Source organism: Thamnophis elegans, chromosome 14, assembly GCF_009769535.1.
Source record: "Thamnophis elegans isolate rThaEle1 chromosome 14, rThaEle1.pri, whole genome shotgun sequence".
NCBI classification, from domain to species: domain Eukaryota; kingdom Metazoa; phylum Chordata; class Lepidosauria; order Squamata; family Colubridae; genus Thamnophis; species Thamnophis elegans.
Window position 1 is genome coordinate 3,843,881 of NC_045554.1, and position 23,756 is coordinate 3,867,636.

The window sequence follows — 23,756 nt, forward strand, 5'->3', positions numbered from 1 at the left end:
AAGCGAGACCCAAAACTCTTCATTTTCTACAGAGGTGATTCGATGTCCTACAGCAATATTTGATGAAAGTCCGTCTCATCTAACCTAATCCTTTTAGAAAGCCAGAAGCTACCCAATTAAGTCCAGCAGCCCTCAATATTTGCTATGGAAACACAGCCTAAGAATGTCGAATGTTTCAAATAAAAACTTTTTTTGGGGGGGTGGGAGGGAAGGAAACAATGCAGTCTGAAGGCTTTAATTTAAAGGTCATAATAAAATTACTGTCACTAACCTCCCCGTGATGGGCAGAAATGCTACATCTCCCCTCTCCATTGCCTCTCCATTCTTACGCCTCTGAGCAGCATTTAGAGAGGTGTAACTCTATTCGGTTAACACAATTAGATTTTCAGGGTGCCCTAAGGGTCTCGGATGAGAATTGTATTTATTTGTGTGCTGCTTTGGCCTCTTCCCCATCATCTCCCCCCCCCCACATTGCGTGGGGAAAGCGATGTTTAGGAGGCACCGTTTCTGAAAAGGCTGCCCTGTGGCCCTCAACGTTAAAACTCCAACCTGTTCAAACCAGGAGAATGTCTCTGGGCACCTCGGCGAGGAAAACTGGCACAGGAAACTTGCTTTCATTGCGTCTGTGCGCGCTTGAGAAATCAAGTTTCCGTTTTTCGTCAATGCACAAAAGCCTATTGCGGCCTAGTTCTGGAAATATGAGCTGTCTAAACAAGCAGCTGTGATGTCCCAAAGGTGCTTTTTTCAAGAGGCAACTGGGCTTTAAGTTTTTTTCTTTCAAGAAGTTTCACTTCTCATCTCAGAAGCTTCTTCTGAAGAAGCTTCTTCAGAGCTAAGAAACTTCTTCAAAACTGAAGAAGCTTCTTGGATGAGAAGCAAAACGTCTTCAAAGAAAAAGCAAGAAAGTCCAGTTGCCACCTGAAAAAAGCATGACTTGGATGATGGAGAAACTCCGTGGACTTTGGAGAAGAAGTTGGGAGGAAGCTTCTTGGATGAGAAGCGGAATGTCTTCAGTTGCCTCCTGAAAAAGCCCCTTTGGGACAACCGTGACCCTGGAGCACTGAGAATCTCTACAGACTTTTAGCTATACAATTTGGGATGAAGACCCTTTGAACGGTTTGGGAGGAGGAAGGGATTTCCAGACAAAAAAATTGCAGACTACAGGAACCAATTGCACCATTCGGGTGACCCTGAGGACACAGGTAAACCTCCAAGTGCTTCAACGACCCTCAAAAAGGATGCAAATGACCAGCTCTGTCTGCAAGGAGTATAAATCCTTCCATTCCCCAGAGAAGAAGAAGCTGGACTTGACTTCCTTCTTCTGCTTGCTCAATCGGGTAGACAGATGGATGAGGCAATGCAACCAGCATGGCAGAGCTGAAGAAGCTTCTTGGATGAGAAGCAAGATGTCTTTAAAAGAAAAACAAAGAAGTCCAGTTGCCTCCTGAAAAAGCACCTTTGGGACAACCATGACCTGGAGGACTGAGAACCTCCATAAAACTTGAAGACGAAGCTCTGAAGAAGCTGCTTGGATGAGAAGTGAAAAGTCTTCAAAGAAAAAACAGGGTCCAGTTGTCTCTTTCAGTCCTCTTTGACCTGGAGGACTGAAAGGACCTGGGGGACTCTTGAAAAAGCACCTTTGACCTGGAGGACTGAGAATCTCCATAAACCTTGACGAAGAAGCTCTGAAGAAGCTTCTTGGATGACAAGCGAAAGGTCTTCAAAGAAAAAACGAAAGTTAAGTTGTCTCTTGAAAAAGCCCCTTTGGGACAACCAGGACCTGGAGGACGGAGAATCTCCATAAACTTTGAAGAAGAAGCTATGAAGAAGCTTCTTGGATGACAAGCGAAAGGTCTTCAGAGAAAAACCAGGAACTCCAGTTGTCTCTTGAAAAAGCACCTTTGGGAGAACCATGACCTGGAGGACTGAGAACCTCCATAAATCTTGAAGAAGAAGCTCTGAAGAAGCTTCTTGGATGAGAAGCGAAAGGTCTTCAGAGAAAAACCAGTTGTCTCTTGAAAAAGCACCTTTGGAACAACCATGACCTGGAGGACGGAGAATCTCCATAGACAAGCACCTGTGATGATTCAGCAATAAGAAGAGCTGTAGTGGAAGACGCTTTTGTGCTGTTGAGGGATTCCTGACACCTTCAGCTGGGCTTGTCGGGAGAAACTGAGGCTGCAATAGATGAACGTTCACTCAAGTAAAGCTGATCATTTGAAATGAAGGATGCAAGGATTCCCAGGGAGCCTCTGGTAGTGGTGAAGAGAATGAAGACATCGGGGAAGTGCTAGGTAGGATGCTGGCAGTATCTCCCCCATCGGTATGTAGGCGAGAAATGACATTCCATGCTTAAAAATCTTATGGAAATGCAGAAGAGAATGAAGGTATTGGGGGGGGGAATAGGTGGGGTAGCAGCAGTATCCTCCCCTGTAGAAGGATAGGCAGAACAGTGGACGGAGTGAAGTGTTGTGGCCCACCAGCAGCCAGAAGAGCTGGCAGCAGAGTCAGACAGTGAGGAGGTTGGGGAGGAAGATGGGCCAGTCCTGGGGGCTGAGGAAAGCTCAGACGAGGGCTCTGCGTCGGAGGCAGAGAGGGAGCTAGACAGCAGTGAGGCAGAGGAACAGCTGGAGCCTGTTCCCAGTGGGCGCATGCGCAGAGCTGCCAGAAGTCAAGAATAGCTAAGAAAGCAGGGTTGACTTGGGAGTAAAGCCACACCGTGGAGGTGATTGGCCCCTCCCATAGGAAACAAAAGAGGAGCGAATGGGGAGGGGGCTTTTGAAGTTTAGAGAATTTGTTCCTTCAATCATTTCAAGAGGGGAAAGTTCTGTTTGTGACTATAAGAGACTCTAAACTATAAAAGTTTAGCTTTGCCCTGCATTTGGAAACTAGTTATCTGGCAGCTCTCCAAGCGAGATAAGGTGCGTATGGATAAACATTCCTCTGAAAGACTGTTTGCCAAGCCTTGCTGAGTGTGAATGAAAGGAATTTCACAGTTGTGTAAATGACAGAGGTTTTGCCGGGACCAAGACTCTGCTTCCTGTTTTTTTAAGGCAGCCTGGGTCAGAACATCAAGAGTGGAATTAGCCTAGAATCATTACATTCCCACAAACAGTCTAGGTTCAACCCCCCTTGAATTCTGCCGACGCTTTTTCTAGCTTCAAATTAGTGTTGACCATTACTTGACTAGATTCTGGCGTGTAGGAATGAACAATAAAATCATCTTAACCGGAGCTTAACGCGTGATCCTGATTTTTTTTGAGTCTGACCCACCAAATATTTAAGAGGAGAAACAATATTCCATGCTTAAAGAGTCCCGGACCGCTTGTGAAAAGGTTCTGGACCGCGATCCTCCTTCTCTGTCAATCAAACGCGGAATAATAGCCAGTAGCTATTGGGGAGGAAGATGTCATACTCAAGGGTAGAAGGGGATGTGTGGGGTTGAGAGGAGGCATCGCCGACAGTTCGTGTCACGTCTTGTTCCTTCTTCATCAATACCAAGCACATTTCAGATCTGTCAAAATCTCGGCATCTGTCACTTTTAACTCTGTACCTGAGTCACACAAGGGTATTCACAAGACATGCGGGCATGCACACACGCACACACGCACACACACACACACACACACACACACTCGGGAGCTCCAGCTACCCTCTCTGTGAGGCTTCAGGTGGATCAAATCACCTCAGCAATAGTTTCTGTGTCTCCAATTAGCCGGGGTATCGGAAGAACATTCTAGACCATTCTCTCCCATTCCATCCCTGTTCGCTCCTCAGGTTGAATCTTTTTTCCTCCCCTCTCCACTTTTTTTGGGGGATTCGTCTTCTCCTGGATTTATCTCTCGCAAGAATATAATTATGTTAAAGGACTATAGATTGCCAAGAGACACGAGTGGTTTTGGCAGGCTGCCTCGGATTTATCTACAGATCTTCACGAAGAGAAAACGCCGTTATGAATGGCTTCTCGAGGGAGGGGAGGAGGGGGGCCCCCCCACGCGAAAGGAAAAAAGAAACAGCAACGCCGCCAGATTTCGGCGTGAAGGCAGCAACTTGTCATCCAACCGCTGTTGTTTCTCGGCTGCTCAATTGCTTCTGACTCTTCGAGACCAACGGAGGCAATTTCGCCAGGATTGTCTGTCAGCAGCTACCGTATTTTTCGGAGTATAAGACGCACCGGAGAATAAGATGCAGCAAGGTTTTGAAGAGGCAAATTTTTAAAAAAGTTTTTGCACTCTGCAGGCATCTCCCAAAAAGGCCTGTTTTTTGCAAAAAATGGGCCAGTTTCCCCCCCCCAAAAAAGGGCATGAATAGCCTTTAGGAGGCTTGTAGAGTACTCCTGCGGGCTGGGGAGGGGGAAATAGAGCAAAAAAAGGCTTGTTTTTCACTCATTTCTGCCCTCTCCAGCCCCCAGGAGCAGTCTGAAAGCCTCCTAAAGGCTATGCACAGCCATTTTGGTGAAGGGCGAGGTTTCTGGAGGCAAAAAATTGCTGTATTCAGTGTATAAGATGCACCCAGATTTTTCAGCCTCTTTCTTGAGGGAAGAAGGTGCTTCTTATAATCCGAAAAATACGGTACTTCTTGGAGTTCTTGTAAGCTTGCCGTTGCAGCCGGTGTATTTTCTCCCAAGGAAGGTTGACCTTTTCATAGGAAGTTTCTTGGAGATGGAATCGTTTCATTGCTGGATGGGTTAAGTCCTTCCGAATTCTGTACGATTAATTTATGAATAAAACTAGGTGGTTCTTTCGAGAGCACCGGATGGCTTAATTGCACCCCATCCCCTTGCTGTGAAAACCCAAGCCCGAAATTTTGGTGGTTTAGGTGAGACATTTTGTTAAGTGAGTTTTGCCCCGTTTCTCGCCACGGTTGTTAAGTGAATCACTGCAGGGGATAGGTTAGGATCCCCGGTTGTTAAACGAATCCGGTTTCCCCATTGACTTTTGCTTGTCACAAGATCACAAAAGGAGATCATATGATTATGGGGAGGCTGCAAAGGTCGTAAGTGTGAAAAACAGACATATATTAGAACAATTAACCAGTGGAACAACTTGCCTCCAGAAGTTGTGAATGCTTCAACACAGGAAGTTTTTAAGAAGTTGGATAATCATTTGTTTGAAGTGGTGTAGGGTTTCCTGCCTAAGCAGGGGGTTGGACTAGAAGACCTTTAAGGTCCCTTCCAACTCTGTTATTCTATTCTATTCTATTCTATTCTATTCTATTCTATTCTATTCTACTCTACTCTACTCTACTCTACTCTACTCCATTCCATTCTAAAATTTGAGTTCAGGTATTTGTTCTCAAGGAATTCAGAAAGTTGAAGCTCAGGAGGAAACCTGGGTCTATCCTCCATTAAGAGAACCAAGGTCCATCTTTGGTAACATCCTTTGACCAGCATTGCAAATAAAAATGAAAATGATTTACGGCAGAAAACCCATCCCCAGAGAAATGCTGATACTGACAATATCTAAGACAGCCTTTCCATTCCCACTGCTTTATAGAACGAGCTGCTGGCTCAAAATTCTAGCAAGTGTCTCTGCAAATATCTAAGAGGTCTTGTGATGGAGAAAAGCTAGCTTTGGGAAATTCATCTCGTCTAAGAAAACTGGGCAATGTCTACTGTGGCTTAGATGCTGCCTTGATAGTACTTTGAGATGTTCCACGGTTCATATCTGAAGCACAAAGACATTTTGGAGAAAGGGTGGCTGTGGTGGTGAACAGTCTTGGGGATAACATTCAGTAACCTCAACGCCACCCAATCAGATCCATAAAGTATCGTTCTGGGAATTATAAAACTGAGCAGGCCATCAATCTGGGGGTGATAATAGCTGCTGTCTACACAGCCTAAAGGGTTGTCGTAAACTCCTTGGATGGCTGTGCAAAATGCATCAATGGGTCAATCCTCCTTAAAAGTAAAGCACATGTGTGCTAGTTGTTCCCGACTCTAGGGGGCGGTGCTCATCTTCATTTCAAAGCTGAAAAGCCAGCGCTGCCCGAAGACGTCTCCGTGGTCATGTGGCCGGCATAACTAAATGCCGAAGGCGCACGGAACGCTGTTCCCTTCCCACCAAAGGTGGTTCCTATTTTTCTACTTGCATTTTTACCTGCATTCGAACTGCTAGGTTGGCAGAAGCTGGGACAAGTCACGGGAGCTCCCTCCGTTACGCGATACTAGGGATTCGAACCACCGAACTGCCAACTTTCTGATCGACAAGCTCGGTGTCTTAGCCACTGAGCCCTTACTAATCCTCCTTCCTTGACACCATCTCAACCACCTTTGTCCAAGAGCGAAGCACTCTCCATGGTTCTCTTTTGGTTTAATGGATCCCTTCCTCCATCATCGTTAATGAAAATATGCAAATTCAGAGATTCCAGGCGTTTTATTGCGGAAAAAAAAGAAGAACAGAGGGCAAGTTCCATTTTCAGTGATGAATGAGACGCAGCCTTAGCCACGCAGCAATGGGAAGGCCTCGTATGATTATGGAGACAAATTGCAAATACAACCCCTACTCATTGGGCAGGTTAGCCACGGCGTGATTTACTCTCGCTATTGAATACTTAATTCCAGAAAGGTCACTGCGCTCAATTATTCACCCACAGGAGAAAGGTAAATTACATGGGGTGCATATGGGGCGGGGAGTTGAGGAAGAAGCCTTGTTAGAAGTTATCCAGAGAACAGCTTAATAACTACCTTCTGCCAAAGTTCACGAGTTAGTCTGGCTACTTCACAGTGGTGGGATTCAATTTTTTTTACTACCGGTTCTGTGGGTGTGGCTTGGTGGGCGTGGCCAGGTTGTCATGTGACTGGGAGGGCGTGGCCAATTTGCCCGTCCATTTTGCCAATTTAGCAGTCCATTAAAGAATACACAGCAGCCCCCCCTTTTCTATTCTTCTTTTTAATACTGCATGAAGTTTTTACTCACTCCCCATTTTGGGCCTGGGAGCCGAAACGGGATGTGTGGGGACTCCTGGAAGGGGCAGGGTAGAGAGGGATGGGGTCAGCCAGAGGTGGCATTTGCTGGTTCTCCAAACCAGTTAAAATTTCCGCTACCAGTTCGTGCGAACCAGTACGAACCGGTTGAATACCACTTCTGCTACTTTGGCTTGCTGCTCTGATGGTGGTTTTTTTATTCTGGCCATAGATCCTGTGGAATCTGCTCGGCTGAGAATCGCTCTTGCTAAAATTGGACCACTCGGCAAAACCGAACTGCGTGGCTCTATGATGGGATGTAGTATGGAAGTAGATCCCCAGAAGGGAAGGGGTGGATTCCAGAGGAGTAAGAGGCAATTCAGCCCAGAAATCATGTGTGAGAGAAAGAGGGTGAAGACAGCACCTCCTTAATAGTTCCCAGAGTATATTGTAAATTCAAATAGTAGAGACTTCAATCTGGCAAGATTCTGTCTCTAGGTATGGAACAACGAAGAACTCAGCTTGGAAGAGCAGACAGATGTCATTCTTGGTTTTAGACCTGACAGAAATGGACTGGTGTAAGAAATGCCTTCCGGGTGCGAATCTACTTTATCCCAATCCCAAGTCAGAGGAAATGCTTGAAAAAAAACACCATTTAAGAGCAACAAGCGATGTTCCTTTCCCATCGCTTACCTGATTCTCGCGTACGGCCTCGTACCACCTCGCTCCAGGGTCCTGACCCAATGGCGTTGAAGGCTTGGATCTGTAGTTCATATTCAGTCCACTCCTGAAGATCCTCGACGGTAACTTCCGTCTCCAGTCGGTCGTTGATGGCCTTGGCCAGGGTAGGGCATTGTGTGTCCACACACCAGTACTTGATCCTGTAGCCCACGGATTCAGGGTTCCCATTGTATTGTGCATCCGGCAGAGGCTGAGCGTGGTCAGAAAAAGAAAAAAAAAAGGATCAGTGAGGATCACTTCCATCCACCCAGCCCACCAGGATAGGAAGGCAAGAAATGTTGCGAATCCCCTTGATTAGGGATTTACATCTGGTGGGATCATGGAAAAGGACCTTCTTGGTGGTGGCCTCTTCTCTATGGAACAAGAGCCGAGGTGGCGCAGTGTTTAGGGAGCAGTACTGCAGGCCACTTCAGCTGACTGTTATCTGCAGTTCAGCGGTTCTAATCTCACCAGCTCAAGGTTGTCTCAGCCTTCCATCCTTCCGAGGTGGGTAAAATGAGGACCCGGATTGTTGGGGGCAAGAGGCTGACTCTGTAAACCGCTTAGAGAGGGCTGTGAAGTACTGTGAAGCAGTATATAAGTCTGCTATTGCTTGGGAAGGGAGGGAGGGAGGGAGGGAGGGAGGAAGGAAGGAAGGAAGGAAGGCAGGCAGGCATAATGGCACATTTGTTACAATGCAGTGTTGCAGGCTAACTCTGTCCACTGCCAAGAGTTCGATCCTGACCGTCTCAGGGTTGACTCAGCCTTCCATCCTTCCGAGGTGGGTGAAATGAGGACCCAGACTGTGGGGGCGATATGCTGACTCTGTAAACCGCTTAGAGAGGGCTGAAAGGAGGAGGAGAAGGAGGACTGTGGGGTCCTTGATGCTCTCTGAGCTTGGTGGTTTTCTTGAAGACATTTCATGACCCAACTATATTACATCATCAGTGCTAGAAGGGTTTCTGGAGAGGAGGAGGAGAAGGAGGACTGTGGGGTCCTTGATGCTCTCTGACCTTGGTGGTTTTCTTGAAGACATTTCATGACCCAACTATATTACATCATCAGTGCTAGAAGGGTTTCTGGAGAGGAGGAGTAGGAGTAGGAGTAGGAGTAGGAGGAGGAGGAGGAGGAGGAGGAGGAGGAGGAGGAGGAGGACTGTCAGGTCCTTGGTGCTCTCTGAGCTTAATCGTTTTCTTGCAGGCGTTTCGTTACCCAACTAGGCAACATCATCAGTTCAGCTCTCCTTTCAACCCTGAGCTACAAGGATTCTCTTTTGTTCATTGTTTGAACTTTGAAAGCTGATCGCTGTCTGCGAACTACTAAGACAGACCCCGACATGTGGCTCACACTATTAATAACACTAATTATACAATCAGGTGATCCACACCTGTCGGTTTTTTGCCCGCCTCTCGGGCTCCATGCCAATTAATCCACCTTCCCCATTTAGTGCAACACCCCACGCCTCTTTCTTTGACTGGGGTCCAAAATGCCAGTTTGGGTGCCCACACTGGCATCTGGGGTACGTCTGCTGGGATTTGCTTTTATAAGGCCAATGGCGAACAAGAGGAGAAATTAATTCCAATAGTAGTTAATGGGGTGCCTTAATGAGCTGGAGAGTGCACAGGGGTTTTTTTTGGGGGGGGGAGAAAGTCTTCCTTCTCTGCAAGATGAGATAGCGGATTTGCTTGGAGAAATTGGGGAGCGGGGGATTTTTTTTCTCTCTCTTTTTTTTGCATTCGGTAGCAGAAGAGGAAGGCGTCTCAGAGTGGCCGAGCAGCAGGAGAAATTGGAATATTTGAATGAATTTTCATCAAGCGAGGGTGGGTCAGCCGTCAAAGGCACAAGATAAATCCATTTATCAAAGGCCGTGCCATTTATCACCCAGTCCCCGAGTTAATCACTCAGCTCTGTAATCTATCACGGAGATATAACCTCCACATTCACGCCTGTTTCTACGTGAAAACCATTTTCTTTGCAGTTTAAAACTTTTCGGAAATTCGACGGAGAGCAGCTCCAGCGGCCAAGAATTCATTCTCATTTGCTTTTGGAGTCGTATCGCCTTAGTAAACAAAGAGGCAACATATGGTTGAGTCCCATTATGTTGCCTTGGAAATGTCTTGCTATGATTTTGTTGGCCTGTTGGTGTATCAGCCCTACCTAAGGGAGAAGGGCAGGCTCTGATTTATGCCTGCCCAGATGCAGATAAGAAACAGCAAAGAAATTGCAGGGGAGGTGGGGAATTAGAGGGGAATTCAGTTACCGGTATGGGTTTTTTAGTGGTAGAGGAAGAAATAACAAAAGAAAAAATTAATGGCATCATCCATCCCTATCATTTCTAGAAATATAATGGGAAGAGGAGAAAGCAGAGCTGGGTGGTGGAGTGAAGTGTGTCACCTGCTTAGAATCATTACATTGCCACAAGCGATCCAACCCCTCTTGAATTCTGTCGATCCTTAAGTAAAGATGAAGGTAAAGGTTCCCCTCGCATGCATGTGCTAGTCGTTCCTGACTCTAGGGGGCAGTGCTCATCTCTGTTTCAAAGCCGAAGAGCCAGCGCTGTCTGGAGACATCTCTGTGGTCATATTGGCTGGCATGACTCAAGGCCGAAGGAGCATGGAATGCTGTTATTTTCCCACCAATGGTGGTTCCTTTTTTCTACTTGCATTTTTTATGTGCTTTTGAACTGCTAGGTTGGCAGAAGCTGGGACAAGTCACGGGAGCTCACTCCGTTACGCGGGGCTAGGGATTCGAACCGCTAAACTGTCGACCTTTCTGATTGACAAGCTCAGCGTCTTAGCCACTGAGCCACCATGCCCTATCCTTATCTGCGTCAATCCTTATCTGGTGCCAATTTAGCATTGAACTTTGACTAGATTCTTGTAGGTAGGCTTGAACATTAAAGCTTTGAATGGCAACTTAGCACATGGTCCTGATCCTTTGTGCCTTAGAGTTTGTGTCCCATTATTCTCAAACATCTCAGGGCTTCCCAGGACTGACATTCCACCCACCTGGAGGTCAATTCAAGGAGAAGACTCTCCGAAGAGAAACCGTTAGGAAGCCATGCTTTCTTCTACACTGGTCAGTTATTGGTAACTTACCACCCAGCGGACCCACAAGCTTGTCTCACTGGCAGTGCGCACAGTCACACTCCCTGGTGCCACATCTGGGGGTGCCTGGAGGGTCTGAATGACCCGCGAGGGCTGGCTGAATGGGCTTTGGCCAACGATGTTTTCCTGCTTCATCCTGAACCTGTTGGGCAAAGAGAGGTGTCAGAATATTCATGAACTGGCAGAGACATGGTAACAAAGTCAGCCAGTGAGGCTTATTTGGAAACAGAAACTTAAGTAAGAAGTCTGGGTGTGGCTTAGCTGTATTAAGCTCTGTGATCTGAACTGAAACTCGTCTCTCCTTTCTACCACGTTGGAGTCCTACACAGAACCAGGACAAATGGGAAGCTTCAGGTCTATTATTTTCACGACTGTGAACCATGGTGGATCTGATTAATAGGGGCAGCGTGCAAATCTAAAGATTAATTCCATAAATATGCTTCTGTCGCAGAATGTACTGAATATGTACTGCATCTTACAGGGATAGGAAGCCCATAGATGTGGCGTACAGAGATCGCAAGGAAGAATGCCTGATCTACAGGGCGGGGCATAACCTTTTCCTAGGGGGTCACAGCAAGATCGACAGCAGTTTACAACTTCCGCGACACCTCATTTTAAAGCCCATAAAAAACTGAATTGAATGAGCTATTAAATGTTAAATTTGCTTTAAGAATGGCTGGAAAATTCGATTCGGAAGAACAAAGGATCATTGACAGAATAAAATGCATTGCCTTTCGAGAGGCTCGCGATGCTGGAGCCAGATCTCAATTCGCCAGATCTCAATCCGGCAGAGAACATTGGGGCCATAATTAAGGATGAAGTGGAAGCTCTGATGATTCAGGAGCAAGGTCAAAATCGATATTCGGTTGAAACTTTGAGAATGAATTTGGAAACTGTGTTGAAAAATCTGGAAAATCGAACGGAACTGTTTGAAGATTTGTTGTGTTCTTATCCACCTCGTTTGAATGCTGTTCGAAGGGCTAATGGTGGTCATACTGACTATTAAATCGTGTCAATAAACTCAGTTTTTGATGGGCTTTCGAATGGTGTATGAATTATTTGTGTTGTTATTACAAGTGTTGCTGTGACCCCCTAGGAAAAGGTTATGCCCCGCCCTGTATAAACCTACACACGAAAAGTCAGCCCATGCATTCATGCTCCCCTTTTGCTAAAGCTGTTTGTCTTCTGACAGAGGCAGTTTGAGGATGGACCTTCCAATTCCAGAAAAAGTATTAGCTACAAAAAGCATTAGACTCCAGTGATCAGAAGCAGAGTCATTATAATGGAAAGAGAAAGCTTTGGGTTAAAGTCGTACTGTGTTAAGGTATTATCTTCTCAACCTGTCCTGGATTTTTCTCCCACTGAAATGTTAGGACTGAAAGAAAAATGCTCGCTAGGTCTCCTTCAGCCTTGTTAAGAGGGTGCATTAACAGAACGGGCTTTAAGCAAAACGACGTCATTAATTTCCCAACAACAACAGACAAGAGAAAAGAAGGATGTTTGACAGAACTTATTTAACAGATGAACAGAGTTGGAAGGGACCTTGCAGGTCATCTAGCCCAACCCCTGCCCAAGCAGGAGACCCTACACCACTTCTGACAGAGGACAGTCCAGTCTCTTCTTGAAAGCTTCCAGGGATGAAGCTCCCACAACTTCCGAAGGCAACTTTTGTTCCGTGGGTCGATGGTTCTCGCTGTCAGAAAATTCCTCCTTATTTCCAGGTTGAATCTCTCCTTGGACAGTTTCCATCCATTATTCCTTGTCTGGCCTTCGGGTGCTTTGGAAAATAGCTTGACCCTCTCCTCTCTGTGGCAGCCCCTCAAATATTGGAAGACTGCTATCCTGTCTCCCCTGGTCCTTCTCTTAACTAGACTAGCCAGGCCCAGTTTGACAAAAAGGAGGTCAAAATTCAACAGTTCTTGCTTTCTCCTCTTCGTCCTTTGATGAAGTTGTGAGATGTCACATCAAGTCCCATCACGATACATGGGACCCACAAGCCCAGGCTTCACCTGGATGGGGTATTTTCCCCCCCAAACTGTTGTGTCGAGGCTCATGCAAAGATTTCTAGGAGACTCAACCAAAACATGACAAATGAAATTCAGTCGGGAGAGCCATCTACAATGGCCTAACAGATGGACATGGAGCAGGTACGTCCAAGCTAGCTCTGCCAATGGCCTCCGATGACTTTCTCCATCAAGCAATGTGTCTAGGCCGTTGCCAGCTTTTCTTTTTTTCTTTAAAACTGGCCCTGCTCCTGTGCCACAAACTCAGACACAGATACAGAGCAGGTGGCACATTCATCAACACAGCGATCCGTGGAAAGTTTTGGATGCTGCCTTTTCCTAGTGTCAACATGCCAATGAGCCTGGAGCAGTGGTGGGATTCAAATAATTTACCAACCAGCTCTCTGCCCTAATGTCCAGCTGGGTAGGCGGGGCTCGGTGGTCATGTGATCATGTGGGCGTGGCCAAGTCAATGTCACTCAGGTCGATGGGCACTTCGCCTTAGTTGTTACAATGGTAATAAGGGTTAACTGGAGAGGCAGTTTCTGTAAGCAGGGCAATAAAGGTGAGGCTAGAAACAACACCAGAATGTTTCCTTCCTGCCTTCCTTACAGAATTAGCCCTGCAAAGTGGACGGAAACAAAAGATTTCTTCCAACCGGTTCTCCGAACTGCTTAGAAAGTTACCAATGAGTTCTCCCGAATAGGTGCGAACTGGCTGAATCCCACCACTGGCCTGGAGGAATATTGATAAATGGTGAAGGGCCGAGACTGCAGACAGAAATCTCCAGTTTCTTAAAAGCAAGGATAGAGAGCTGTGTCCCTCTTTCTTCTTTCATTTTTTTCCCCTTTCCCCCTTTTAATCTAGCCCAGAGGTGGGCTGCTGGGGGTACGCAGTGGTTCAGGAGAACCTCTAGCTAAGATTTTGTGCAGTTCGGAGAACCCCCAAATCCCACTCCTGGCTGGCCCCACCCTGCTACTCCCAGGAGTCCCCACGCAGCCCATTTGGGATGTAGGTAAGGGCAGGCCGTGAGTGGAAGCTCAGGGAGAGTGAAAAACAGGGCTACTGGAAACAGGCTGTTCCTGGCCTCTAGAAGGTCTCTGGAGGCCGTTTTCACCCTCCTGGAGGCTCGAGAAAAGTCTCTGGAGCCCCAAGAGGGCAAAAATGCACCCACCACTGTGGGGCAGGAGGCTGCCTAAGCCACGCGAACTATGGTCACACCCACCTAGCAACCGGGCAAAGAACCCCCTGCTAAAATTTTCGTAGGCACCCTTAGATGCTGCAATCGTGCCACTGTAATCTCATCTTTTTGAGCCGAGGTGGCGCAGTGGTTAGGGTGCAGTACTGCAGGCCACTTCAGCTGACTGTTATCTGCAGTTCAGCGGTTCTAATCTCACCGGCTCAAGGTTGACTCAGCCTTCCATCCTTCCAAGGTGGGTAAAATGAGGACCCGGATTGTTGTTGGGGGCAATATGCTGACTCTGTAAACCTCTTAGAGAGGGCTGAAAGCCCTATGAAGCGGTATATAAGTCTAACTGCTATTGCTATTGCTATTTTTAAACGGATGGGTGGGTCTAGTTTAACGAAAGAGCGCAAAAATGCTCCAAAGCCAGAAGAATGCCTCTGAACGATCGTATCAAAATAATTATGCACAGTTGGCACGGAATGCATCTAACACGCCTTTCCGTCCCACGGTTGGGCCAAACTACGCCGAAAATAAAATAAAAAAAACCCCCTCAATTCATTCCAATTTACGGGTTTATCTATTGTGCCTGTTTTCCTCTTGCTATCTTCTCTTCGTCCCTTTGACTTCAGTGGGACGATTAACATTACAACAGGAGCATAAATAGTCAAAAAAAAATTCTAGTCTTTACGATTTTTGTAATGTAAGATTTACATTACAAGCGGGGAATAAATAGGGAAACCGGCGGCTCCCGCTTCTGATCTGAATCTCGTCCCTTTGATCGCGATGCCGTTACGAAGCATGATTTTCCGTTTCATATTCAAAACGCACCCAGATTAAAACCACAACATTGCACGCCATTGTTTTTATTCCTAATTCTCCGAATTCGTTAAAAACAACAACGTCTTTGTCAAAAAAGATGCTAGATGATACCGGGGAATGAATCTGAACACGGGGAGACATTTTCGTTGCTTCTGCCAGAATTTTGCTGAGAAATTTTTTAAAGGCCTTTATTTTATGTTAAGGGGTTTAATGGGGGGGGGGGGTGCAGAAGCAATAAAAGAACCTATGGTTGTTAAGAAAGTAATTTAAGTAAAAATGGGAAGGGAGACTTACACGGTGCCACAATCTTGTCTATTTTTGGTATAGCACCTACGGTAAATGATATTTTTCTGAGCTTTTCTTAACATTAACGATTTCTTATATAAAAAGTATGCCAGCGTGCCATTCGAGCACCACGGCATAAAAGCAGGCATGGTTTTGAGTTGGTGGGTTTCAGATCTGCCTGGGTTACTTTTCCAAAAGTCCCAGTGAATAAGACATTGTAAATTCTCCATAGATCAAGCATTTGTTCTTCACAATAAGCTCCATCTCCAAAGGCCAGGCAAGCTTTTTGTCAGGAAATAGGGCAGGGTAGAATGGCAAAAACTTCTGAATGCTCGCTTGATAACGTAAACTTCTTGGGATCTTCTGACCATTTGTATCACCGTTGTTTGAGGCTTGAATTGGTATATTGAGACCGAATGAGAATGAAGAGAGCCAGTTTGGTATTACAGTTAAGATGTTCGCCTAGAAACCAAGAGATGGTGAGTTCTAGTCCTCCTTTAGGCATGAAAGACAATTGGGTGACTTTAGGCCCATCACCAGGAGACTGTGAGTTCTAGACTTGCCTTAGGCATGAAAGAAAACTGGGTGACATTAGACTAACTGCCAGGAGACGGTGAGTTCTAGTCCTGCTCTAGGAACACAAGCTAGCTGGATGACCTAAGACCAGTATCCCTTTTTCAGCCACCTTGGGAAAATTGGAGGAGGGAGGAGCATTAAATCTGTTTGCATTGACTTACTTATAAAGTAATAAAGGCAGGATAGAAATTGAATAAAAATAAGTAAATAACCCTGACCCACATCTGATTTAATACTGAAACTTCTTTTGAGTACAGCTACATGTGACAGCATACTAAAAAGCAGAGACATCTCCCTGCCGACAAAAGTGCATCAAGTCAAGGCTGTGGTTTTCCCAGTTGCCATGGATGGCTGTGAAGGTTGGACCATAAGGAAGGCCGAGCACCAAAGAATGGAGGCCTTTGAGCTCTGGTGCTGGAGAAGACTCCTGCATTGAGTCCCGTGGGCTGCAAGGCCATCCAACCGGTCAGTCCTGGAGGAGATCAACCCTGATTGCTCTTTAGAAGGCCAGATCCTGAAGAGGAAACTCAAATGCTTTGGCCACCTGATGAGAAGGAAGAAGGACTCCCTGGAGAAGAGCCTCATGCTGGGAAGGATGGAGGGCAAAAGAAGAAGGACTACAAGGCCATCCAACCGGTCAGTCCTGGAGGAGATCCACTCTGAATGCTCTTTAGAAGGCCAGATCCTGAAGAGGAAACTCAAAGACTTTGGCCACCTGATGAGAAGGAAGAAGGACTCCCTGGAGAAGAGCCTCATGCTGGGAACGATGGAGGGCAAAAGAAGAAGGACTACAAGGCCATCCAACCGGTCAGTCCTGGAGGAGATCCACTCTGAATGCTCTTTAGAAGGCCAGATCCTGAAGAGGAAACTCAAAGACTTTGGCCACCTAATGAGAAGGAAGGACTCTCTAGAGAAGAGCCTCATGCTGGGAATGATGGAGAGCAAAAGAAGAAGGGGATGACAGAGAATGTGGTGGCTGGATGGAGTCACCGAAGCAGTCGGTGTGAGCTTCAATGGACTCCAGAGGATGGAAGAGGACAGGAAGGCCTGGAGGAACGTTGTCCGTGGGGTTGCAATCGGTTGGACATGACTTTGCAACTAACAACAACAACATGCGATAGACATGGGAGAAACAGAGCATCATACAATAATATTCCTAATGCCGTTGGCTCCGTTTACAAAAAGAAACCACTGTCATATAAGCAAGCAACTGGGGTGCTGTTTTACCTACAAAGAATACCCAAAATCAATTACATCGGGAGAGCTTTAGGGGGAGGGAAATTCTCAGCCGGCGGGAAGTGTGAACGTATTCGGCAGCACTGTTTAGCAGGCCGTTTTGCACCTCGTTGTCTTCCCTAGATTAATTATTTTACTCCGCGGAGAATGACAATGAAAATGCACCAAGCTGAGTCATTCCAGGGCAAACTCTTTGGAGGTGCAAATTTAAGTTCTTTGGAGTAAACGTCTCTCTCCCCCCACACCCACTGTCCCTCCCACCGGTGCTTGGAGACCCTAATGCTGCTCCCTGCTGCCGGCAGCATGCCAGTAGACACAATCAATGAATTACCAGCTGTTGTTTTTTTTACCTGTAATGAGTGTAAGGTGTGAGGTTTGGAATCTCCAACAACTGAGCATTTGACTCCTTCTCCACTTCGCACAGAGTTATCCACTCTTCTTCCTCTCCTATCACGCCAACCTATGGAAAGGGGAAGGGGGGATTTTATGTTATGTTATGTTGTTATGTTTATTACACTTGTATTCCCGAGGGACTCAGGGCGGCTAACAAACAAGGTGGGGAGGGGGGAAATACAAAAAACAAACGAAGACAAAAACAAATACAAAAAAAAACAGCTTAAAAACAACGCAACAGTCGCAACAATTCGAGTGGTGCTGGGAACTCATCAGCCCCCAGGCCTGCCGGAACAGCCAGGTCTTGACGGCTTTGTGGAAAGCCTGAAGGGTGGTGAGGGTCCGAATCTCCACGGGGAGATCGTTCCAGAGGGCCGGAGCAGCCATATTGGCCCTCCCCCAAGGGGTCGACATTGGCTAGCAGATGGTATTCGGAGGAGGCCTAATCTGTGGGATCTAATTGGTCGTAGGGAGGTAATTGGCAGGAGGCGGTCTCTCAAGTACCCAGGTCCAATACCATGTAGGGCATGTATGTATTTTGAGTAGACACACACACACACACAGAATAACAGAGTTGGAGCTTGGAGGCCTTCTAGTCCAACCCCCTGCTCACACAGGAGACCCTCTACCATTTCAGACAGGTAGCTGTCCAGTCTCTTTTTAAACACCTCCAATGATGAAGCAACCGCAACTTCTGAAGGCAAATGGTTCCATTGGTTGATTGTTCTCAATGTTAGGAAATTTCTCCTTGGTTTTAGGTTGCTTCTCTCCTTGATAAGTTTTCATCCGTTGTTTTTTCCCCCCTGCCTTCTGGTGCTTTGGAGAACAGGTTGACCCCCTCTTCTTTGGGGCAGCCCCTTAGATATTGTAGCACTGCTATCATGTCACCCCTAGTCCTTCTTTTCATTATACAGGACATAATCAAATCCCTGCAACCGTTCTTCATATCCTTTAGCCTCCAGATCCCTAATCATCTTCCTTGTTCTTCTCTGCACTCTTTCTAGAGTCTCAATATCTTTTTTTTTTAATATCCTGGCAACCAAAACTGAATGCGATACTCAGAGGTGGGTTCCTACCAGTTCACACCAGTTTGGTAGAACCGGTTCGTCAAATCTACTGAGCCGGTTAGAAGAGGTTCCACCAGTGGACCCGGAAAGCAGGCCACACCTACAGAAGAGGTTCCAAAATTTTTTGAAACCCACCACTGACACACACACACACAGACACAGAGACACACACACACACACAGACTCACACAGAGAAAGAGAAAGAAAGGAAGAAAGAAAGAAATAAAAAAGAAAAAAAAGAAAGAAAGAGAGATGAAAGAAAAAAAGGAAAAAGGGACAGAGAGACAAAAGGAAGGAAAGAGAGAGAGAGAGAGAGAGAGAGAGAGAGAGAGAGAGAGAAAGAAAACACATGGCGGCAAGCCACTCCCACCAGGTCACATGGCTGGCAAGCCACTCCCACAAAGGAGGCCACACCCACAGAGTAGGTTCGAAATTTTTTTGAAACCCACCACTGGCAATACTCCAAGTGCGGCCCTACCAAGACATTGTAAAATGGTATTAGCAACATTTTTTTCCAGCTCCCAATCGCATCCCAGTTTTCCTGTTAGGGTCCCTTCTATGCGTTACAGTCACAAGCTCAACTTGATGTTCGGGTTCCCGTCACTTCATCCCTTCAATCCGATCACCGGTCGGGGGGAGGACTTCACACGCTGCTCTAAACACCTTGAAAAATGGGCAGGGCACCAACGTCGTGCGGTAAATATAAATTCAATTTGCATGCGTGCGCCAAAGGAGGCATGAAGGAGCTTAGAGCCTCCAGCGGGAAGTGCCACCGAGAAGTGGCGGGGGGGAAAGGAAATCAAAGGAATTGGAACTGTGGCAACAATCTGAATGTTATCTTTGTTCAAATGTTGTCCTTCTGGAGCGACCGACGGAACAGCCTTGGCAGGCGCTGAGAAGAAGGGTCCCATGCGAACGCTCAAACCCAAAGTCAGGTTTTTGTAATTAGAGGAGATTATTGGTACGGTCTCGAAGGGAACAGCTGACTCAGGACATGTCTGGAATGCGGAACGATTCCTCCTTGAAAAGCCAGCTGGGTGACAGGTGGCGAGATACCTGCCTATGGGGCTCAAGAGGCCGCAGACAGAATGCCTGTGATCTGGGGATGATCATTATGTCTAGTGCACCTGGAATTTGCCCAGAGCTGTGCCACAATAGTAGACAAAGGCAGCCGAGCACATCGCCTGCTCTCCGTAGAAATGCCTAGCTAGCAAGCATCCGGAGCTGAGCTAAATTAGTTGGACACCAGGAAAAGGAACACACAATTCGCCGCCTGAGATGGAAGCACAAAGAGAACGAGAACAGAGGAAGCTTTTCCTCTGGGTTGGCAGAAGCCACAATCTCTACCTGTGAGGTGTCCCAGTTACAAGGGTATCATCCTACTATCAAAAGGATCCCGTGGGCTGGTGAGGTTCTCCTTAGATATCGCTCAACCGCCAGGGATGTTGGCTTACAATATGAGAGAAGGGGTCTAAGATACGGATCATCTGTCACTTACAACAGTTTGTTTGGGGACCATTCAAAGTTACAACGGCGCAGGAAAAAGTGACAGCGCTGTCCGAAGATGTTCTCTGTGGTCATGTGGCCGGCATAGCTAAATGCCAAAGGCGCACGGAACGCTGTTCCCTTCCCACCAAAGATGGATCCTATTTTTCTACTTGCATTTTTTACGTGCTTTCGAACTGCTAGGTTGGCAGAAGCTGGGATGAGTCACGGGAGCTCACTCCGTTACGCGGTGCTAGGGATTCGAACTGCTGACCTTTCTGATTGACAAGCTCAGCATCTTAGCCACTGCGTCCCTTGTCTAACTACTCACCTCCAAACCTGTTCCCTTCCCACCAAAGGTGGTTCCTTTCTTCTACTTGCATTTTTTATGTGCTTTTGAACTGCTAGGTTGGCAGGAGCTGGGACAAGTCACGGGAGCTCACTCCGTTACGCGGCGCTAGGGATTCGAACTGCTGAACTGCCGACCTTTCGGATCGACAAGCTCAGCATCTTAGCCACTGAGTCACGGCGTCCCTCAAGAAAGGTTGGAAATGGGACAAAACTCACTTAACAAATGTCTCACTTAATAGCAGAAAAATTTGGGCTCAATTGTGGTCATAAGTTGAGGACTACCCGGAGGAGAGTCTGCTAGTTTCTGGACAGAATCCCAGAAATGAACCCAGAAAAATTCATGAAGGAACACAGGAAGCTGTTAAATCACTGGTCACCTATTGTAGTATTTTCTGCCCAGAGACGATCTCGGAAAAGTTTAAGGGGAAATAAAAAAATCCAGAGCGTTCAATACGATGCTCTCTACCTACCATTTATAATTTATAAGGTTTATATTTCAAAACCATCAAAATTGGGCACATCTAGGCAATCAGCCTGAATGCCGGTGTGTTTTTCCGTTTGTTTTTTTTTAACAAAAGAGGCCTTAAATTGATTCAGCTGGTTTTGATTTAAAGATCAGCAAAAGCATAAAATTGCTTGAATCCCAGGTTTTTTTTACTTACCAAAAGGGAGGATGATATCAAGAGGCCCACTTTATTCAACGAATGGATCTTAATGGCTTTGTTGACACTGAAAATGTGTCAGGTGGGAAGGAGCAGTTCCACATGTGAAGAGTGCAGTTAACTATGTTTTATTGCTCAAGCTTATGACACAGGGATCTTCCCAGACTGACAGTTCGCATCTGGGAAAGACTAGATAAGGTTCAATAGCCTTCAGGGGGTTCAGAATTTGCCCGTTTTGTGCCTACATAAAAATTACAAGCTAATTCCCGTTTTGACTCTCTCCCAGTCTCTATCCAACAATGTTGTGGCCCGCCAGAGACACGCGAAACTGGCAGCAGAGTCGGACAGTGAAGAGGTTGGGGAGGAACATGGGTTAGTCCTGGAGTCTGGGGAAGGCTCGGACAAGGACTCTGCATCGGCGGCAGAGAGGGGGCCAGGGCTGTCTGGTAGTTATGTGCTGCCTCCGGAGTCTGACGTCAGTGAGGCAGAAGAACAGTGTGAGCCTGTTCCCACTGTGTGCAGCTTCCAGAAGGCAAGAACGATTATGACAAAAAGGGCAACTTGGGAGTAAGGCTTGGAGATGATTTCCCCCCCCCCCCCATAAGACATAAAAGAGGAGCAAATGGTGGTGAGCCTTTGCAGGAAGCAACTTTGCTCATTCTGGTCGGTTCAAACTCTGAGAAACTCCGCTTGATTCTGTGCTCCGTTTGGCCTTGAAAAACTAATTGGCAATGAGGTCTCTGGCAGCGTTTCAAGGGAGATAAAGGTGGGTGCTTATCAGCCTTATCCCGAAAGACTTTGGCAGACTTCTGTCGGACTCTTTACAGACTGTTTGTGAATCATTAGGGCTGTGAATGAATTCTATCCATTCCACAGCCCATAATTCATTCCACAGCCATTTAAATAAAAGTGTTTTTGGGACTAAGCATATGATTTATACTGTCTCTGGAAGCCTAGGTCAGAAGATACAAAATCCAAGTTAATCTATTGAAATATGGACTTGTGTGGCTAATAGACAAGCCATATTTCAATGCTTCCGATGCCCAAATTTAATGTAAATTTTAGAAATGATTTGGAAGAGAATTTTGAGAAGTATTACTTCAAGTTTTGTTATGCATCACATGTCTAGATGCCTATAAAACCACGCGATGTATCAAAAGATATACTTGTCTTTCTACATCCAGCTTTCCATTATTATGCCCCAGTTCCTATGTGCAGTTGGAAGGAAATGAAAAATTAATTCTAATATGTTTTAATAGACATTTTAAGAAGCACATCATGTGGATTCCTCTGTAAATCAGGATGATGGCATTACAAGGTCAAAAACATCTTGACCTGCATGAGATAAGGCACATATAACTTAATTTTCCTTTCACATAAAGTGGAATGAAATAGACTGAACTCACTGATATTATTTTTTTTAAAAAAAATAACTAAAGATTTGGAGAACCTGGCAGTTTTCATGCAGGGGAAAATCAGATAAGGAAAAAAGAAAGATAATAGGAAAAATTTATGAGCGTTCCAAAAAGAAAAAAAGAACAAAGGAAGGAAAAAAAGAATGGAAAATAATAGAAAGACATCTTGTTTTCCCCAAAGTAAGATTATCCAGAAGCATATTTTTTTTAAAAGCCGTCTCTTTCCAGAAATACTGGAAAGTTTAACAGGAGTCCATCTTAATATGTTTAGGCCAGCCCTCTTTATTTTATTGGATCTGCATTGAGTATTCGACAGTGGAATAGGCTACATGTTACTTCTGCCCGTTTTTCCCCGGGTCCAGAATCTAGAACAGTTTTACCCCATTCAGATATTTCAGAATTCCCTTCGTCTATTGCAAACACTGCATTTCTTCTATTTGTAAATTGATTTGTTTGATAAACTGCATTCTTATCGTGATGAATCACATGGACTTGACAGCTTCCTTAAGCATCAACAGCTGGGTTTTGACCAGTGGCTTTGAGTAGTATTTTTGATTGCTGATGTAGCTTTGGGAATGGGTTTAGATTTTGAAAGGAGAGGAACTTTCTCCACAATCTACTAGCAGTAATACTGCCACCCACATATTTCATGCCTATCTGTCTCCATCCATCCATCCATCATCTATCATCTACCTACCTGCCTACCTACTTATCCATCATCTATCCATCTGTCTGTCTGTCTGTCTATCTATCTATCCATCCATCATCTATCTAGCTACATACCTACTTATCCATCCATCCATCCATCCATCATCTATCTATCTTTCTATCCATCCATCCATCCATCCATCCATCATCTATCATCAATCTACCTACTTATCCATCATCTATCCATCTGTCTGCCTATCTATCTATCCATCCATCCATCTAAACCTACATACCTACTTATCCATCCATCATCTAGCTATCTTTCTATCCATCCATCCACCCATCAGTCCATTCATCCATTCATCATCTATCATCTATCTACCTACATAACTACTTATCCATCCATCATCCATATCTATCTATCTATCTATCTATCTATCTATCTATCTATCTATCTATCTATCTATCTATCTATCTATCTATCTACCCATCAATCCATTCATCCATTCATCATCTAACATCTATCTACCTACATAACTACTTATCCATCCATCATCCATATCTATCTATCTATCTATCTATCTATCTATCTATCTATCTATCTATCTATCTATCTACCCATCAATCCATTCATCCATTCATCATCTAACATCTATCTACCTACATAACTACTTATCCATCCATCATCCATATCTATCTATCTATCTATCTATCTATCTATCTATCTATCTATCTATCTATCTATCTACCCATCAATCCATTCATCCATTCATCATCTAACATCTATCTACCTACATAACTACTTATCCATCCATCCATCCATCCATCCATCCATCCATCATCTATCATCTATCTACCTACATAACTACTTATCCATCCATCCATCCATCCATCCATCC

At 45.6% G+C, this 23,756-nt stretch overlaps 1 protein-coding gene across 1 annotated transcript in view; it reads right to left on the reverse strand.

Annotated features, from left to right (window-relative positions):
* Positions 1–5,610: 5,610 nt before the first annotated feature.
* LOC116517819 (protein sidekick-1-like) overlaps positions 5,611–23,756 on the reverse strand; it is a 43,311-nt gene continuing 25,165 nt past the window's right edge. Inside the window, exons 6-9 of the mRNA XM_032230995.1 lie at positions 17,187–17,296; positions 10,723–10,873; positions 7,598–7,835; positions 5,611–5,666 (exon numbers count right to left, since the gene is read on the reverse strand). Of these exons, the coding sequence (XP_032086886.1) occupies positions 5,611–5,666; positions 7,598–7,835; positions 10,723–10,873; positions 17,187–17,296 (555 nt within the window). The remainder of the gene's footprint in view (positions 5,667–7,597; positions 7,836–10,722; positions 10,874–17,186; positions 17,297–23,756) is intronic.